The sequence below is a fragment of the Rhincodon typus genome, chromosome 15 (genome assembly GCF_021869965.1).
Source record: "Rhincodon typus isolate 14 chromosome 15, sRhiTyp1.1, whole genome shotgun sequence".
NCBI classification, from domain to species: Eukaryota; Metazoa; Chordata; class Chondrichthyes; order Orectolobiformes; family Rhincodontidae; genus Rhincodon; species Rhincodon typus.
The window spans coordinates 58,177,504-58,196,168 of NC_063346.1; the positions used below are offsets into that span (position 1 = coordinate 58,177,504).

The following is an 18,665-nucleotide window of genomic DNA, read 5'->3' on the forward strand; positions in this document are numbered from 1 at the left end:
ACTGTCAACTATATCACCAAGTTTTGGTGTCATCTACAAACTTACTAACCATGCTTCCTAAATTTTCATTGAAATCATCTATACAAATGACAAACAAAAGTGGACCCAGCACTGATCCCTGCAGAACATCACTGGTCATAAGCCTCTAGTCCGAAAAACAACCCTCCACCACCATCCTTTGTCTCCTACCATCAAGCCAATTTTGTATCTAATTGGCAAGCTCTCCCTGAATCCCATGTGATCTAATTTTAATAATCAATCAGTCTACTATATGGAATTTGTCAAAGGCTTTACTAAAGTCCATGTAGACTATGTCTACCGCTGTACCCTCATCAATCATTTTGATTACATCTTCAAAAAACTCAATCAAGTTTATGCGACATGATTTCCCACACACAAAACCTTGCTGACTATACCGAAATAGTCCTTGCCTCTCCAAATGCATGTAAATCCTATCTCTCAGAATCCCCTCCAATAATTCACCCACCACTGACGTCAGACTCACCAGTCTATAGTTCTCAGGCTTTTCCTTACATATAGTACTGTACAGCACAGAAATGGGCCCTTTGGTTTTGTGCCGAATATGACGCAAAATGAAACTAATCCCTTCTGCCTGCCATTGGTCCATATCCCTCCATTCCTTGCATATTCATGTGCTTATCTATAGTCCTTTAAATGCCCCTATTGTATCTGCCTCCACCACCACCCCAGAAATGCGTTCCAGACTCCTACCACACTGTTTAAAAATACTTGTCCCTCATGTGTCCTCTAATCTTAAATACAAGCCCCCTTGTATTAAACATTTCAATTCTGGGAAAAAGATTCTGACCATTAACCCTATCTAGGCTTCTAATAATTTTATAGACTTTTGTCAAGTCTCCCCTCAGCCTGCACCCCTGAAGAGAAAACAACCTGAGTTTTTCTAGCCTCTGCTTACAGTTCATACCCTCTAATCTAGGTAGCATCCTGGTACACCTCTTCTGCACCCTCTCCACATCCTTCCTGTAATGTGGTGACCAGAACTGAATGCAATACTCTAAATGCTGCCTAACCAAAGTCTTACAAACCTACAACATGACATCCTAACTCTTATACTCAATTCCACGACTGATAAAGGGAAGCATGCTGTATGCCTTCTTTACCACCCTATCTACTTGCATGGCTACTTTCAGGGAGCTCCAGATTTGAATCCCAAAATCCTTTTGTACATCAATGCTGTTCAGAGTCCTGCCATTAACTATACTCTTCCTTAACATTTGATCTCCCAAAGTGCAGCACCTCACACTTACCCGGATTAAACTCTATCTGCCATTTCTCCGCCCATATCTGCAACTGATCTATATCTGCTGTATCCTTTGACAACCTTCTACATTATCCACAACTTCACTGATCTTTGTATCATCTGCAAACTTACTAACCCACCCATCTACATTTTCACCCAAGTCATTTATATATCACAAACAGCAGAGGTCCCAGTTTGGATCCCGAGGAACACCATTAGTCACAGACCTCCAGCCTGAAAAACATCCTTCCACCAATACTTTCTGGTCTTCTATGGGCAAGCCAATTCTGAATCCACGCGGCCAAGTCACCGTGGATACCATTCATCTTAATCTTCTGGATGAGCCTACCATGAGGGACCTTGTCAAAAAGCCTTACTAAAATCCATGTAAACAAGATCCACTGTTCTACCCTCATTGATCATGTTTGTCGCCTCTTTGAAAAATTCAGTCAAGCATTACAGCCTTTCTTAAATAAAGGTACAAAATTAGACACATTTCAGTCCCTCAGCAACTCATCTGTGGCTGTAGATGATACAGATATCTCTACTAGGTGCCCTGCAATTTCTTTCCTAACTTCCCATAATGTCCTGGGATACACTTGATTAGGTCCCAGAGATTTATCCACCTTTATGTTTTTTAAGAACTCTAGCACCTCCTGTTCTGTGGACTGTTTTCAAGACATCAATATTTATTTCCCCAAGTTCCCTAGCTTACATGTCTTTCTCCACAATAAAAACTGATGCGAAATGTGTGTTTTGCCCATTTTGCATGTTACAATAGTCTCTATGCTTTAGAAGTACTTAATTAACTGTGAAGTCTTCTGTGACATCCAGAAGTTAAAAAAAAAGCTTTATTTAATGCAAGTTATTTTCTTTCTCAGTTGAGGTTAATTCCAATTATTTCAAAATTTAGCCATTATCTAATGTAATCCTTTTCCATGCACGTCACCAACCTCATTCTTCAATACGTTGTTGATTTAGTACATTCCAAAAGAAACAATTTTTTTTTAAACCAAGATGTCTTTTGCTTCTAATTTTCTTGCACATTACTTTCCAGCAGTATTTTTTGCCTTATTTGATTTCTAATTGAGCTCCTTGTCCACTTCTTAAATCATTGGTGACGAATCTTTTAATTTGTCTGAGTTGCCAATTAACCAGATGTAATCCAAATCAACAGAACAGACAGTACATTTTTCTTTTCATAAAAAAAGCAAATGTAGTGCAAAACGGATAATGGCTTTATACTAAAATACCCTCCAGAATTCCTCTAGTACACCTGGTACATGTTTTATTTATTCATGGAATTTGGACATTGCTGGCAATGGCTAGTATTTTATTATCCTTTCCTAATTAACCTTGTGAAGGTCGTGCTGAGTCATCTTCTTGAGTGCCAATCAACCGTGCTGCTTTGCCTTGGATGATGTTCAGTGTTGTTGGAGTTGCACTGATCTCAGTAAGTAGATGGTATTCTACCACACACTGCCTTCTGCTTTGTAAATGGTGAACAGGTTTTGAACAGTCAGGAGGGGAGATACTTACCCCCATATAACAAGCCTCTGAACTGTTACTACAGCCACAGTATTTGGCTATTGCATTCTGATCAGTGGTGACCCCCAAGATATTTGTGGGGATTCAGCGACAATAATGCTGTTAAATGTCAATGGGACGTAACTTACCTTTCACTTCTTGGAAGTACTATTGTATGCAGGTGCATCAGGTAATCAGGAAAGCTAACAGAATGTTATGATTTATTTCAATGAGAACTTAAATGCGAGAGTAGGGAGGTTATGGTTCAGGTATATAGGCATCGGTGAGACTGCATCTGGAGTGCTGTGTACAATACTGGTCACCATACCTACAGAAGGTTGTTAATGCATTGGAAACAGTTGAGAGGTTTACGAGATCAACACCTGGAATGAGCAAACTGCCTTATAAGGAAGGGCTAGACAGGCTAGGCCTGTATCCTCTGGAGTTTAGAAGAGTCAGAAGTGACTTCATTGAAATGTAAGATCCTGAAGGGACTTGACCGGATGTCGGAAGATGTTTCCTCTTTTATGACAATCTGCAACTAGAGCTTATAAAAATACGGTGATGTCCATTTAAAACAGACAAGGAAACAATTTTTTCTCAGAGTTTTGAGAATCTTTGGAATTCCTTTCATCAAAAGGCAGTGGATGAGCATCTTTAAATATTTTCAAGGCAGAGGTAGATAGATTCTTGATTATCAAGGTGATGAAAGATTATTGGGGATATGCAAAAAATGTACAGCTGAGATTAAATTTAGATCACTTATGATCTTGTTGAATGGTAGAGCAGGCCCGAAGGGCCGAGTGGCCTATTCTTGTTCCTTGTTTGTATGTTTGTAGATGGTTATTGCCTTTACTTGCGTGGCATTAATGTAATTTATCCCTTATCATCTCAAGCCTCAATGTAATCACTTCAAAGTAAACTCTGTACGCTTTATTCAATTTTTCTTCCCAAATTTGTCTCCGTACAATCCCTGATGCAAGTACACAAACAGAGTGGACAGGAAAAAAATCTTAGTGTCTACAGCAGTGAATATGATACAGGCACCTTCTTTGGGGTTGTGGGGGTTGAGATCTAGGCACCAGCCTCCCCAGTGCTCACCAGATGACTGGATTGTTACATTGGTAATTGTTGAGTGGTTAGAGCAAAATCTGATCCTATCCTCACTTAACATCCATTTCCCAGCAGAGGGCACTGAAAAGGTGAGCTTGTTGGTTTCTATTCTATGACTGTTAATTCCAATTTTAGCCTCCATGATTGCCAGGTTAGATTAGCTGATTGAGTACAAACTTGGGGCCATTCGAGTACATAGGACACTGGGTAGTAAACTGCTACACAAACTACCTAGGCATTCTGCCCCAAAACTTCAATAATAAGTTTTATTCTTTGTTCAGTGCCAGCTGCAGTTTTGTGGTAGCATTCACTTTGGTCAGAAACCTGTGAGTTCAATTCCATCTCTCTAGACTTGAAAAACCAGGGGTGAGAATGGTTTAGTGGTATCATCGCTAGACTATTAATCCAGATACCCAGGTAATGTTTTAGGGAACTGGGTTTGAATCCTGCCACAGTAGATGGTGGAATTTGAATTCAATAAAAATCTGGCATTAAGGTTCTAATGATGACAATGAAACCATTTTTGACTGTTGGGGAGAAACACTAATGCCCTTCAGGCAAGGAAACTGCTGTCCTTATCTGGCCTAGCCTACATATGACGCCAGACCTTAACTAACCTCTGGGTAATAAATGCTGGCCTAGCCAGTGACACATGAATAAAAAGGTTGATACTCCAGCACTCAGGAGCTCTGAACTATTGGTGCTGCCATGACACATTATATTGAGGTCCCAATTTCTCTCTTAGGTCAATGTAAAAGAGGCAGTATTTCAATAAAGGGAGGCTAGTTGTCCAGTGTCCTGGCCAGTGTCATCAGAAGACAGATTACCTGGTCATCATATCTTTCTTTGTGTGCACATTGGCTGAAGCATTTCCTAGTTACAACACTAACTGCACTGTATTTCAATGGCTATAAAACACTTTCAGCCAGTCTACGATCATGAAAGATGCTATGGAAAGCTGCACAGAGACAGCCTGGCTTAATCTGTCACACAAATTACAGGAAAAATTGTGGGAAGCATCAAGTGAACTTAACATGTCAGAAATATGTTCACTATGGAGAAATGACTGCTACAGAAGTCTTCAGAGAAATCCTCAATGAAAGGTGGTTATCTGCATTTTGTCTTTCTTGTTACTTCCAGCCTCTAACCAAAGTGGGACATGTACCAACGCTGTGTGACCCACATAATACCTATGGTACTCACAGTAGTTAAAGGTTGAGCTCTGATGACTCACCATGTGGAGAATCAGTATTCGTGCTGTCTGCAGTACATCAGAGGTGACGACCTGAAACAAAGAGATGAGACAATGTTAGGATTCATGCTACAATTCATCTGTCTTAACTTTGTTTCCCACCTATGTGCCCTCCATCTTTTCTGAAACTGCTGGTTAATGCTAGGGCATTCTTTTACAGCCACTTTTTTTGAATTCATTCATGGGATGCTGGCATTGCTGGCTAGGCCAGCATTTATTGCCCATCTCTAGTTGCCCAAAGGGCAGTTAAGAATCAAACACATTACAGGTCTGGAGTCACTTGCAAGCCAGACCAGGAGGATTTTTTTTTATTACAAACAACAATGATTATGTGGTCACCATTAAGAAAGCATTTTTAATGCCAGATTTTTTTTTAAGAATTCTTGTGCAACGCTGGACTAAGAGAGTGTCACTAAAATCCACAGTGGGAGCTGGAAAGGGCTGTATTCTCATATTAAATTTGAGCTGGCCACAGTCTGTATTACACAATGAAATGTTGGCAATGAGCATGGGAATTAGTATTGAGAATGTGGGTTTTTTTGAGGAAAAGGAATGATTAATTATGTATTTGATTGCTGGCAACATGCAAGTCAGCTGGCTTCAGATTTCCATCCTTCTCAAGCTGAATCTTATGCATTTTTCTCTAACTCTTCCTTCATTACTCAGTTTAAAGTGCCACAAAGGAAAGCTACGAGAAGTGTGAAATATATATTCTCTAGCATAGGTAACCTCTGTTAGCACACAACAATATCAAAAACAGGAGTTGCTGGAAAAGCTCAGCAGGTCTGGCAGCATCTGTGAAGAAAAATCAGAGTTAATGTTTAGGGTCCAGTGACCCTTTCTCAATCTTTGTTAGCACACTATGTATTTTACACAATCTAACATCTATTTTACAATTTGGTTTTGTTCTTTCTTTTGGGTACCAATGATAAGGCAGCATTTATCGTCCATTCCTAATTGTCCTGGTGGTGAGCAGCCTTCTTGAATTGCTGTAGTCCATGTGGCATAGGTACACTCTCAGTGCTTTTTGGGAGGGAGTTCCAGGATTTTGACACAGTGACAGTGAAAAAAAATGGGTATACTGTTCCAAGCTGGAGGAAAACCTGAGCATGGTGGTTTGTCATGCTTCTGTTGCCCTTGCTTTTCTAGGATGTAATAGGGAGGCAATGGCCTAGTGGTATTATCACTGGACTGTTAACTCAGAGACCCAGGTAATGTTCTGGGGACACGGATTCAAATCCCGCCATGGCAAATGGTGAAATTTGAATTCAATAAAAAAATCTGGAAACAAGAATCTAATGATGACCATGAAACCATTGCCAATTGTCAGAAAACCCATCTAGTCACTAATGTTCTTTAGAGAAGGAAACTGCCATCCTTACCTGGTCTGGCCTACAGGTGACTCCAGACCCACAGCAATGTGGTTGACTCTTAACTGCCCTCTGGGCAATTAGGGATGGGTAATAAAAGCTGGACCAGCCAGCGATACCCTTGTCCCATGAATCTGTTGTTAAAATGGAATTGCTGAGTTGCTGGTTTCCATTGTAGAGCTGGTACATACTGTAGCCAGTGAGTGTTGGCAATGGAGGGAGCAAATAGACTAGAAGAATAGAATCCCTACAGTGTGGAAGCAGGTCATTCAGCCCGTCAAGTTCACACCGACCCTCCAAACAGCATCCCTTCCAGACCCACCTCCCCTACACTGTCACTGTAACCCTGCATTTCCCACGGCTAATCTAACTAGCCAGTACATCCCTGGATGCTGTGGGCAATCTACCTAACCTGCACATCTTTGGACTGTGGGAGGAAACCGGAGCACCCAGAGTAAACCCACACACTCACAGGGAGAACGTGCAAACTTCACATAGACAGCTGTCCGAGGCTGGAATTGAACCCAGTTCCTTGGTGCTGCAAGGCAGCAGTGCTAACAACAGAGCCACTGTGCTGCCCTTAGTTGAAGGATGGCACATTGTTTAAGGAGGTGGATGGAGGACCAATCAAGCAGGCTTTGTCCTGGATAGTGTCCAGATTCTGAAGTGTTTTGAAGCTACACCCACCTCGGCATGTGGAAAATATTCCAACACACTCCTGACTTGTGCCTAATAAATGGTGGACAGGCTTTGGGAACTCAGGGGATGAGTGACTTGCCACATAATTCTGACCTGTTCATGTAAGCAAACTATAGCTGATCCAGTTCAGTTTTTGGTCAATGATAACCCCAAGATGACAGAGTGGATTCAGCCACAGTATTGCCACTGAATGCGAAGGATCACAGTTAGATTCTCTCTATGGTCATATGGTCCACATGCGTGGTACAAATGTTACTTTTCACTTATCACACTAAGCCTGAATGATGACCATGTCTTGCTCGGTATGGACAAGGGCTGCCTCAATATCTTTGGAGTTGCAAACTTTTAAAAATTCTTTTAGGGGACAAGGGAATCCACACTGGCTGGGCCAGCATTTCTTTCCCATCCCTAATTTCTCTAGAAATGATTGATTTATTAGACCATTTCAGTGAGCAGTTATGCTAGCAGGAATAGAGGATTGGCTAACTAATAGAAAACAGACAGCTGGGATAAGGAGGGCACTTTCAGGATGGCAACCTGTAACTAATGGAGTGCCAAAGGTTTCACTGCTGGCACCACAATTATTTACAATATACATTAATGACTTGGATGAGGAAAGTGAACGTACAATAGCCAAGTTTGCAGAGACACCAAAAAAAATGGAAAGGCAAGTGGTGGGGATGACACAAAGAGTCTACAGAGGATAATTGGTAAAGGAAGTGAGTAAAACTTGGCAGGTGGAATGCAATGTTGAAAAATGTGAGGTCATGCACTTTGGCAGACGGGGTAGAGAAACTTTTACATTGAGAAACACTGCAGGAAACTACAGAACAGAGAGATTTGGTAGTCCTCCTGCGTGAACCACAGAAAGCTAGCATTCAAGTTCAGCAGGTAATAGGGAATGATAGCCTTTATTTCAAAGGGAATAGAATAGGAAAGTAGAGAGGTATTGTTAAAACTATACCAGACACTAGAACACAGTGAACAATTTTGGATCCCTTGTCTAAGGAAAGATATATTGCCACTGGAGGCAGTCCAGAGAAGATTCACTAGACTGATACTGGATATGGTGGGACTGTCTTGTGAGGAGGTTGAATACGTTGGGCATCTACTCATTGGAGTTTAGGTAGGAGTAGATGCGGAGAGATTATTTCTCCTTGTAGGAGAATCTAAGATCAGAGGGCAAAATCCGAGAATAACATACCACAGTTAAAGTAGAGATGAGGAGAAATTTCTTCTCTCAGAAGATAGGGAATCTGTGGAATTCTTTACTGCAGAAGGCAACAGAGGCTGGGTTGTTAAGTACATTCAAGGTCAAGATAAATAGATTTTGAATCAGTAAGAAAATAAAGGATTATAGGGAAAAGGCAAGAAAGCAGACTTGAAGATTAATATATCAGCCATGATTTCATTGACTGGCAGAACAAAATCAATGGACTGAATGCCCTACTTTTGCTTATGTCTTATGGTCTTACAGTTGTCAGAGAAAATCTCCATTTCTGGCTTTATTGGAAGGATGGTCATCGACAAAGAACTAATAATGGTTGGACTTATGACACTATCCTGAAGGACTCTTGCAGCAATGTCTTGTGACCAAGGTAATTCGCCAAGTGGCCACTCAGCTGCCATCCTGAACTCTTACTGTTTGTTGGATGGTCTGGAAGGTATGACTCAGGAAACTGTCACTCTCCCTGATGCTCCACAGTCACTCCAGCTTCCAACAAGCTCAGAAATCTTTAGCTCAAGTGGAGCGAAGGTTATTGGATGAAGCAGTTAAAGATAAAGCACAAAACCCTGATGGACCATGCAAAAATGCCCTGTGACTGAGATGAAGTGCTCCCTCAGCATTGCACTGGAGTGTGTGCCTCGATTATTATGCACAGGCCCTGGAGCAGAATATGATTCCAGAAACATGTGACTAAGTGGCAAGCATGCTACCAACTGAATTGAAACTGACATTTGATAATGTTATTGTGAAATGGCTATAGAAATTTCAAATACTGCAAATATCGGGTTAAAGAAAATTCATGTAGTATTTTGAGAAATTTGCATTGTTTTAGTCATTCTCAAGTAATGGACAATGACAGCATTAATAGCCCAACACTGGCTGCTCTTGAGTAGGAGTGTGAATCACTAAATTGTAGCAATATAATGTATAACGCCTTTTCTGTTTATTCATCGTCTGGCTGTCAGTGTCACCATAAGGCCAACATGTGCCCCTTTAGAAGGAGGCAACAGTTTGATATAATCAAGGCATTTGCTATGACACTTCAGAGAGCATAAGACCATAAGAAATAGGAACATGAGTAGGCTGTTTGGCCCCTCAAGCCTGCTCTAACATTCAATAGGATCATGGCCGATTCGACATTCGTCATGTTCACTTTCCTGCGTTTTCCCCATAATCCTTGATTTCCTGCTTGATCAAGCATCTATCTACCTCAACCTTAAACATACACAAGACTCTGCCTCCACAGTTCTCTGTGGCAAGGAGTTCCAAAGACTCTCAACCTTCAGAAAAGAAATTTCTCCTCATCTCAATCTTGAATTGGCACTCCTTTATTCTGATACTATGCCCTCCGGTCCTAGAAGGTCCACATGAGGGGAAACATCCTATCAGCATTTATCGTCAAGCCCCTTGAGAAAGGCACTGGATGTTGATGTGAGACATCAGTCACATAAAAAGCAGAGAGGCAGATTTTCTTCTCAAATAGACAGGAGTGATCTAGATGTGTTTGTAATAACATTCCAACTGTTTCATGTTACTTTTACTAGCATTAGTTGTTTATTTCCAGATTTCAGCTTCTAAAGTTTAACATATCAGTATCAATGTAGATTTCAATTTCTGCTTGCCACATTAGTTCTACCAGCTTCAGGATGACTAATACAGTCATAACCACTGCATGACCACTGATCAAAAGCAAAACTTTGTAAGTGCTGGAAATCTGAAATGAGAGAGAGAAAATATATGACGCCCCAAGTTCATTCTGATGGAGGATCATTAACCCAAATAGTTAATTATGTTTCTCTTGTTACAGGCACTGCTGGACCTGCAGATCGTTTCCAGCATCTACTCAATTTCGTAATGATTAGTCCCTACTTTATACTTAAGTTCTAGATTTGGATACCTCAATGAGTAGAAACAGCCTTCTTGAATCTACCCTATCGAACTCATTCATAACTTTAAAGACCTTCATAAGGCTTTCTCTCAGGCCCATTTCTACAGAAATCAGCACCAGGCAGTTCAATCCTTTCTGATAATTAGAACATCTCAGTTTTGATATTATCCTTCTGAATCATTTTTGCATTTTCTCCAGAGCTTTTTGATCCCATTGATGTTAGGCAGCAAGCCACTGGGGATGAAAGCTGAGAATCAGGAACACAGACTGGACATATTGGGCTTCATGAACAAGGTAAGTTTACTGACAGAAAGAGGGTAATAACAGATTTTGGAGAATGTGGAGGCTCAGTTTGGAGTGAATGGAGTAGCTGAGCAACTAGCCTCAATTCCAAGAATGTTCCCTTGTATTTTACAGTAATATCAAAAAATACACAATCCAACTGGAGTGCCTCAGCCTGCATTTTTTCCTTAATGTTCATCCATTAATTGTTGTAATGTGGAACATGCTTTCTGCAACATTAATGCTTTATTATCCAAGTTGAGGATAGAGATTCCAGGGGAAGATTTGAGGTGAGAAACAGTTTGAAGTCATTCCTTACTTCAAGAATCATCTTTCAAACATCTGTAAAGATTTGGCAGTGAAAAAGTAAAGAACATGGAGCTGGATGTGGGCAGGTCAGAGGTCAATACCTAAGTCAGTAGTTTAACCAGAGAATGAAGTCGAAGTTACTATACTTCTAAGTGTAGCCCCATCTGAGAGATGGGATCAATCTGTGACAATTCACTTCTTGACATCAATTGTATTTTTTAATTTGTTAAATTCAGTAGCTTCTATTCATTTCCTTTAATTCTTCACTTCAATAAAACTAAATTACAATTGATTAAACTCGAGTCTGTCGGTGCTGAATCGCAATGTAACATGTTGAGCTATGCTTGCATCTAATTTTGTGTGATTACTTCTATTATATATCACCATCTCAGTTAAATGCATTTGAGGTTGAAATGAATGAGTTTAAGTGTCATGAATAACCAGGATTGTGATAGCATTGGCCTGGGTTTGACCACTTTCAATAAATATAATTATCTGCTAATCATAAAACTCTAATACTGCACTTAACAGCAGCTTTAACAAATGAAAAGAAAGATAAAACAATGTAGTTGTGCCTAAAATACAAATACATCGAAGAGCTTGAGTCGAGTGTGTTCCATATATGTTGAGATCATCTTTGAAAAATATCACAATTTTTATCTGCAGCTCTCTCCTTTGCTATGTGGGTGCAGAATCAAATAGGTATATCAAAAGTAAAATAATCTTTTTGCATTACTGTTTGAATCATCCCAAAGAATGCCATGATAAAGACGGACTTGTTGTTAAAGTCATAGAGTTATAGAGACCCACAGCAATGAAGAAGGCCCTTTGGCCCATCGTGCCCACACCAGTCAAAAACAACTACCTAACTGACTAGTTCTTTTATCTAATTCATCTGTGTTTGCTGACGGAAACAGGTAATTCATTTGGGTTTCAATTTTTAAAATCATTCATGGGATGTGGGCATCGCTGGCTGGCCCAGTATTTATTGCTCTTGTTGCCCTTGAGAAGGTGGTGATAAGAACATAAGAACTAGGAGCAGGAGTAGGCTGTCTGGCCCTTCGAGCCTGCTCCGCCATGCAATAAGATCATGGCTGATCCTTTCGTGGACTCAGATCCACTTACCCGCGTTCTCACCGTATCCCTTAATTCCTCTATTGTTCAAAAAAAATCTACCTTTTTTTTAAAAAGCGTTTACTGAAGTAGCGTCAACTACTTCACTGGGCAAGGAATTCCATAGATTAACAACCCTCTGGGTGAAGAAATTCCTTCTCAGTTCAGTCCTAAATCTGCTCCCTCTAATCTTGAGGCTATGCCCTCTTGTCCTAGCTTCACCTGCCAGTGGAAACATCCTCTCTACTTCTATCTTATCTATTCTCTTCATAATTTTATATGTTTCTATAAGATCCCCCTCAATCTTTAATTCTTCACTTCAATAAAACTAAATTACAATTGATTAAACTCGAGTCTGTTGGTGCTGAATCGCAATGTAACATGTTGAGCTGTCTTCTTGAACCACTGCAGTCCATCTTCTTTGGGATGAACCACAATGCCAATTGGAAGAGAATTCTAGGATTTTGACCCAATGACTGTGAAGGAATAGCAATATATTTCAGAGTCAGGGTGGTGAGTGGCTCATAGGGGAACTTGCAGGCTGTGGCAATCCCATGTATTGGCTGCCCTTGTTCTTCTACTTAGAAGTGGTCATGGAAGGTGCTGTCTGAGGATCGTTGATGAATTACACGAGGGAGAAACAGCTAGAAGATGTGTTGCAGTTTACAGCTAATGGAAGAAATCAACAGTGGTCCTCATTGAGACTTCAGACAGAAAGTGGCAGCTTGAATAGTTAGTTTAGAAAGAGCTTGATGTAATCATCTAATATGATCCGAAGGAAGGCCTAAGACCTAATGGAATGAGGGAGTGGGTGATGGAGACATTAATTAAAGTTTAATGGAGTGTGAACTGGTTGAATAAATGTGAGAAGCTAGTCACCAGTGGGGTGTGAATAAAATGGAGTATAGTGAATCGAAATGAAGTTCTCACGATAAGTGCTATTTTGGACTCTGTTTATCTTCTAATGTTGCATAGCTATGAGGATCACTGTTACAATTGGCAGTTTATCTGATGATGGACAGAACCGTTCTGACAGTTAATAGGAGGCCACTGGTCCCAAAGGACAACTGCCGAAAGTGGGTACTATGTCAAATATTTACCAGAAGAAGATAGCCAATGGAGAATTGCGACTATAAGTAGGTCAGGGAAGGCCACTGGAAAATATAAAAGCTTGAAGAATGTACAGGATGAGAGGAAGGAGGTTAATCTCAGATTGGGAATGTGAATTCCTAAGACAGATGGCAAGAAAACGCAGTGTAAACTCAAACAGTGGGTTTGGAACAAACATGCTCCCAGATAGAGATAAAGAACCGTTGAAAGAAATTCTTTTAATAGAAGGGGAAGGCCAAACAGTAACAATCCAGAAGGAGATAGAAGGCAGAAGCCGCTATGATTGGGAAGTTTTACTGGCTACCAACTTCTAGAAAACGAGTTTAAAAAAGGCTGCCAAACAACAAGAACGAAAGGCCAGATAGAATCTGGGTGTACACAGGTGCCAGATAAAGAAAAGCCAGTTTTGTCGCATGGGTGGATATGCGTGGAAAAAGTGCCTCCTGATGGAACTTATGAGGTTAAAGCAAGATTAGTGGCATGAGGTTTTGAAAAAATACTGGGGGACCAAGATATGAGTGTAGATTCACTGATGGTAGGAAAAACTATTTTGAAAACTTTCTTGGTCTTGTAAGCAACAAATGTTTGGTTGCTGTAGGTCAAGTGACATTAATGCTGGAGCCTGGATTCTTGGTGATGGTGGTGCCCGGAGCAGGGTCTCCTGGCTGTGGTAGGCTGAAAGCGGGGACTCTTGGCAGTCTCAGCAAATTGGCAGCAGCAGTGGAGCTAGGGTCTCCTGGGGCAACAGGATTATTGATGCTGGGGTGTCCTGGGGCAGCATTATTGATGCTGTTTCTGGAGTGGAACACCTTGACGAAACCCTGGAGCTGTGTTTGAGACCCAATTTGAACAGAAGATTAACTAGTTCTTTTTATTCTTTATGTAACCCAAAATGGCGCCAGAATGTGGCGATAAAATACTTTTCACTGTATCTTCTTAAATATATGTGACAATAAAATCATTCATTCCTGCAGGGAGATCAACTTAGGAGGGTAGTGTTTCTTCATCCTTCAACAGAATCACCAAACTGAGTGGGGGGACCCTGAAAATTAAATAAATGCGTATATGGCCTAAATCATCCCTCTAGAGTTTGGTATTGCTCAGTAAAGTCTGTCTTACCAAAACTGAGCTGACTTCAGTTCAAAGTCAACCCTGACACGTTTTACTAGCACCATAAAGGGCAACTTTTAAGCATCTTTGTAATGCAAATAGTTGATTATTGTGGGGTGAGACCAGTAAATTTGTCCACATTGTCATAAATGGGATTAAGGCAAAATTCAAAGTTGGAAAGCTTCTGAGGTGTTTAAGTAGATAACACGGTGTAGAGCTGGATGAACACAGCAGGCCAAGCAGCATCATAGGAGCAGGAAGGCTGACTTTTCCGGTCTAGACCCTTCTTCAGAAATGGGGGAGGGGAAGGGGATTCTGAAATAAATAGGGAGAGAGGGGGAGGCAGATAGAAGATGGATAAAGGAGAAGATAGGTGGAGAGGAGACAGACAGGTCAAGTAGGCGGAGTTGGAGCCAGTAAAGGTGAGTATAGGTGGGGAGTTAGGAAGGGGATAGGTCAGTCCAGGGAGGACGGATAGGTCAGGGGGGCGGGATGAGGCTAGTAGGTAAGAGATGGGGGCGGGGCTTGAGGTGGGAGGAGTGGATAGATGGGAGGACAGGTGAGGGAGGCGGGTACGAGCTGAGCTGGTTTTGGGATGCGGTCAGGGGTGGGGAGATTTTGAAGCTTGTGAAGTCCATATTGATACCATTGGGCTGCAGAGTTCTGCTGTGGCCTGCTGTGTTCATCCAGCTCCACACTTTTTTGTCTCTTTTCTGGCTGCCGTGGTGCACCAGTAGGTAGGGAATTTAAACGTCACAAGCCTCGAGGTTGTTGACTTGCTCGCCAAGCTGGCCCGTTTTTGTTCAGACGCCTCGCCACCATGCTTAGTGACATCAACAGTGGAGCCTCCAATGAAGCGATGTTATTCTACTCCGATTTGAACTTATACTGTCTGGTCCATTGTGGTGAGTTCTGTCATTTCCGGTTTTGATCCGTATGGGTTTATACATGGGGAATTCCTGTGCGTGTCTATGTTTGGCTTGGGCTACTATGATTACCTTGTTCCAGTTCAACTGATGGCCTTCATTGTCTGAGTGTGCTGATATTAAGGAGAATTCATCGTGCTGTTTTGCTGCTAGCTGATGTTCGTGTATTCTGATGGCTAGTTTCCTTCCTGTCTGTCCGATGTAATGTTTGTGGCAGTTGTTGCATGGTATTTTGTAAACCACGTTGATTCTGCATGTTGTGGGAATGGGGTCTTTAATCCTTGTAAATGTTTGCTGTAGAGTGTCTGTGGGCTTCTGGGCTACCATCACTCCTCGTCTCATTGGAGGCTCCACTGATGATGTCACCCATCATGGCGACGAAACATCTGAACAAAAACAAGCCAGCTTGGCGAGCAAGTCAACAACCTCACCCACAACCCGAGCTACAGATCTTTGCCAATACCTTGTCACAAACCTTGTCTGAAAAGCTATCAAAAGAAAGTAAATGTGTAAAGGTGTAGGGTGGCTAAGAGGGTGGTGTGGGTGAAGTTAGTAATTAAGGGGGCAGAGTGACTGTGGATAGGGTGGTCGAGTTTCAGGTGGGAAAGTGGGGAGGTAGATGAAGTGGGCAAGGGGGTCATGGGTAGAGGGATTGTCATGTCAAGTCATGTTGGTGGTAGTTCGTTGTTTCAGGGGCAGGCAGGAGATTGGGAGAGTATTTAGGTGCTGGGGTTGGGTCAGATAGGGTTGGATTGAGGGTGTAGTCGGTCAGCATGAAGTCAGGGGTCGTGAGGCTAGTCAGGTTGTGGAAGCTTTGTGTAATGGGAAGAGTAGTGCAAAGTCAGGGAATTGTTGGAAGGGGCTAGTCGGGTTATCGGGAGGTTGATGGGAGTGGGGTTTTGGGTTTGAGAGTGATTGGGGGCCAATTGCGTAAATACCCAAGACTTAGACTAAGAAATATAGAAACGTAGAAGATAGAAGCAGGAGGAGGCCATTCATCGGAATCATGTCTGATCGTCCAACTCAATAGTCTAATACTGCTTTCTCCACATAACCTTTGATCCCATTCGCCTAAAGTGCTAGATCTAGTCACTTCTTGAATACATTCAATGTTTTGGCATCAACTACTTCCTGTGGTAATGAATTCCACAGGCTCACTATTCTTTGGGTGAAGAATTGTCTCCTCATCTCTACCCGAAATAGTCTACACCTGTGACCCCTGATTCTGGACACACCCACCTTCAGGAACATCCTCTCTGCATCTACACTGTCCAGTCCTTTTAGAATTTTATCATTCGTTTGAACTCTAGCGAAAACAATCCCAACCTAGTCAGTCAATCTCTCCTCATACGCCATCCCGGAACCAGCCTGGTAAATCTTCGCTGCACTCCCTTGAGAGCAAGAGCATCGTTCCTCAGAAAAGCAGACTAAAACTGCACACAATATTCTAGGTGTGGCCTCACCAAGGCCCTGTATAACTGCAACAACACATCCCTGCTTCTGTACTCAGAACCCCTCGCAATGAAGGCCACCATACCATTTGCCTCTTTACTGCCCGCTGCACCTACATGCTTCAGCGACTGGTACACAAGGACACCCAGGACCCACTGCACACTCCTCCTTCCCAATTTACAGACATTCAGGTAGTAATCTGCCTTCTTGTATTTGCTTCCAAAGTGAATAACCTCACATTTATCCAAATTATACTGCAACTGCCGTTGATTTGCCCACTCACCCAACCTGTCCAGGTCACACTGAAGGATCTCTGCATCCTCATCACAGTTCACCCTCCCTCCCAACTTGGTATCATCTGCAAATGTGGAGATGTTAAACTTTGTTTCCTCATCAAAATCTTTTTGATGAAAAGCCTTCCTGCTCCTATGATGCTGCTTGGCCTTCTGTGTTCATCCAGCTCTACACCGTGTTATCTCAGATTCTCCAGCATCTGCAGTTCCTACTATCTCTGAGGTGTTTAAGTACGTTGGAATTGAAATCAGGCAGAGTGGATCAAATGTCACTTTGCATCAGCATTTGGAAAGTACTAGTTCCATTGCCATTGGTCAAAAGAAACCCTCATAAAAAGATGCAGTACCTTCTAAAATTAACATGGAGGAATTGCAAAGTCTAAGTGGACAGCTCAATCAGCTGGGCATTCAACAAGGCCAGATACAATAATTAGAGTTTAGTACAACTATGTGAAACTTGCTGTTTTTAGTGATGAACATAGAACATAGAACAGTACAGCACAGTACAGGCCCTTTGGCCCACGATGTTGTGCCGACCTATTACCCTACTAAGATCAATCTACCCTGCATACCCTACATTTTACTATCTTCCATGTGCCTATCCAAGAGTCGCTTAAAAGTCTCTAAAGTATCTGACTCCACTACCACTGCCGGCAGTGCATTCTACACACCCACCACTCTCTGCATGAAGAACCTACCTCTGACATCTCCCCAATACCATCCTCCAATCACCTTGAAATTATGCCCCCTTGTAATAGTCATTTCTGCTCTGGGAAAAAGTCTCTGACTATCCACTCTATCTATGCCTCATCATCTTGTACACCTCTATCAAGTCACCTCTCATCCTTCTTCACTCCAATGAAAAAAGCCCTAGCTCCCTCAACCTTTCCTCATAAGACCTGCCCTCCAGTCCAGGCAGCATCTTGGTAAATCTCCTCTGCACCTTCTCTAAAGCTTCTACATTTTTCCTATAATGAGGTGATCAGAACTGAACACAATATTCCAAGTGCTATGATGCTTCTTATGGAAATCCTTGTGATGGGCTCTTGAATACAGGAGCATTGATAGGTCTTATGAGAAAGGGAATAAATGTCGTCCTTTAGCTTGGGAAGCTAAAACGATTAGAAGAGTCATAAAAGAACCTTTGTGGCAGAAGCGCCTGCTTTTGGTAAGTCAGTAAAAATGACATTTTTCTTAGCGAAAACATTGGAAAAAAATTCTAAAAGAAGAATGCAACAGCAATACTCACTAAATTTGAAAATTTGTATAGTCATGAGAGATAATGTGCACTCAAAAAATATGTGAATTAACGAAGATCAACGATTCATACTGCAGTTTAAAGGCAGATGCTGGAGAATGGAACAATCTCAAAATTGGATAGCAGCAGTCAGCTGATTGTTTTACAAAGAAAGGAGCAAGTTCTGAGAAACTATTGGACATGGTGGAAAAAAGATGCTTTGAACTTCAGTATGCAAATAAAAAAGGAAATAAAATATGTTTTGTTTATTTTGTTATGAAATATTGATTTATTTTACAAAAAAAGGGGATTCTGTTAGTATCTAATATAGTCTGAAGGAATGTCTCGGACATAATGGAATGAGGGAATGGATGATGGATATATTAATTAAGGGTTAACTGACAGTGAGATAACAAGGTGTAGAGCTGGATGAACACAGCAGGCCAAGCAGCATCAGAAGAGCAGGAAAGCTGA

The 18,665-nt window shown here is 41.6% G+C and overlaps 1 protein-coding gene across 4 annotated transcripts in view; it reads right to left on the reverse strand.

The window, feature by feature from the left end:
- The window catches only part of fcsk (fucose kinase), a 318,038-nt gene that overhangs the window by 93,744 nt on the left and 205,629 nt on the right, over positions 1–18,665 (reverse strand). For 3 of the 4 annotated variants that reach the window (XM_048606128.1, XM_048606129.1, XM_048606131.1), the window contains one exon: positions 5,157–5,207. In XM_048606128.1, the coding sequence (XP_048462085.1) occupies positions 5,157–5,207 (51 nt within the window). Of the gene's footprint in view, positions 1–5,125; positions 5,208–18,665 lie in introns of all 4 variants that reach the window. The other variant, XM_048606132.1, reaches the window with a different exon arrangement.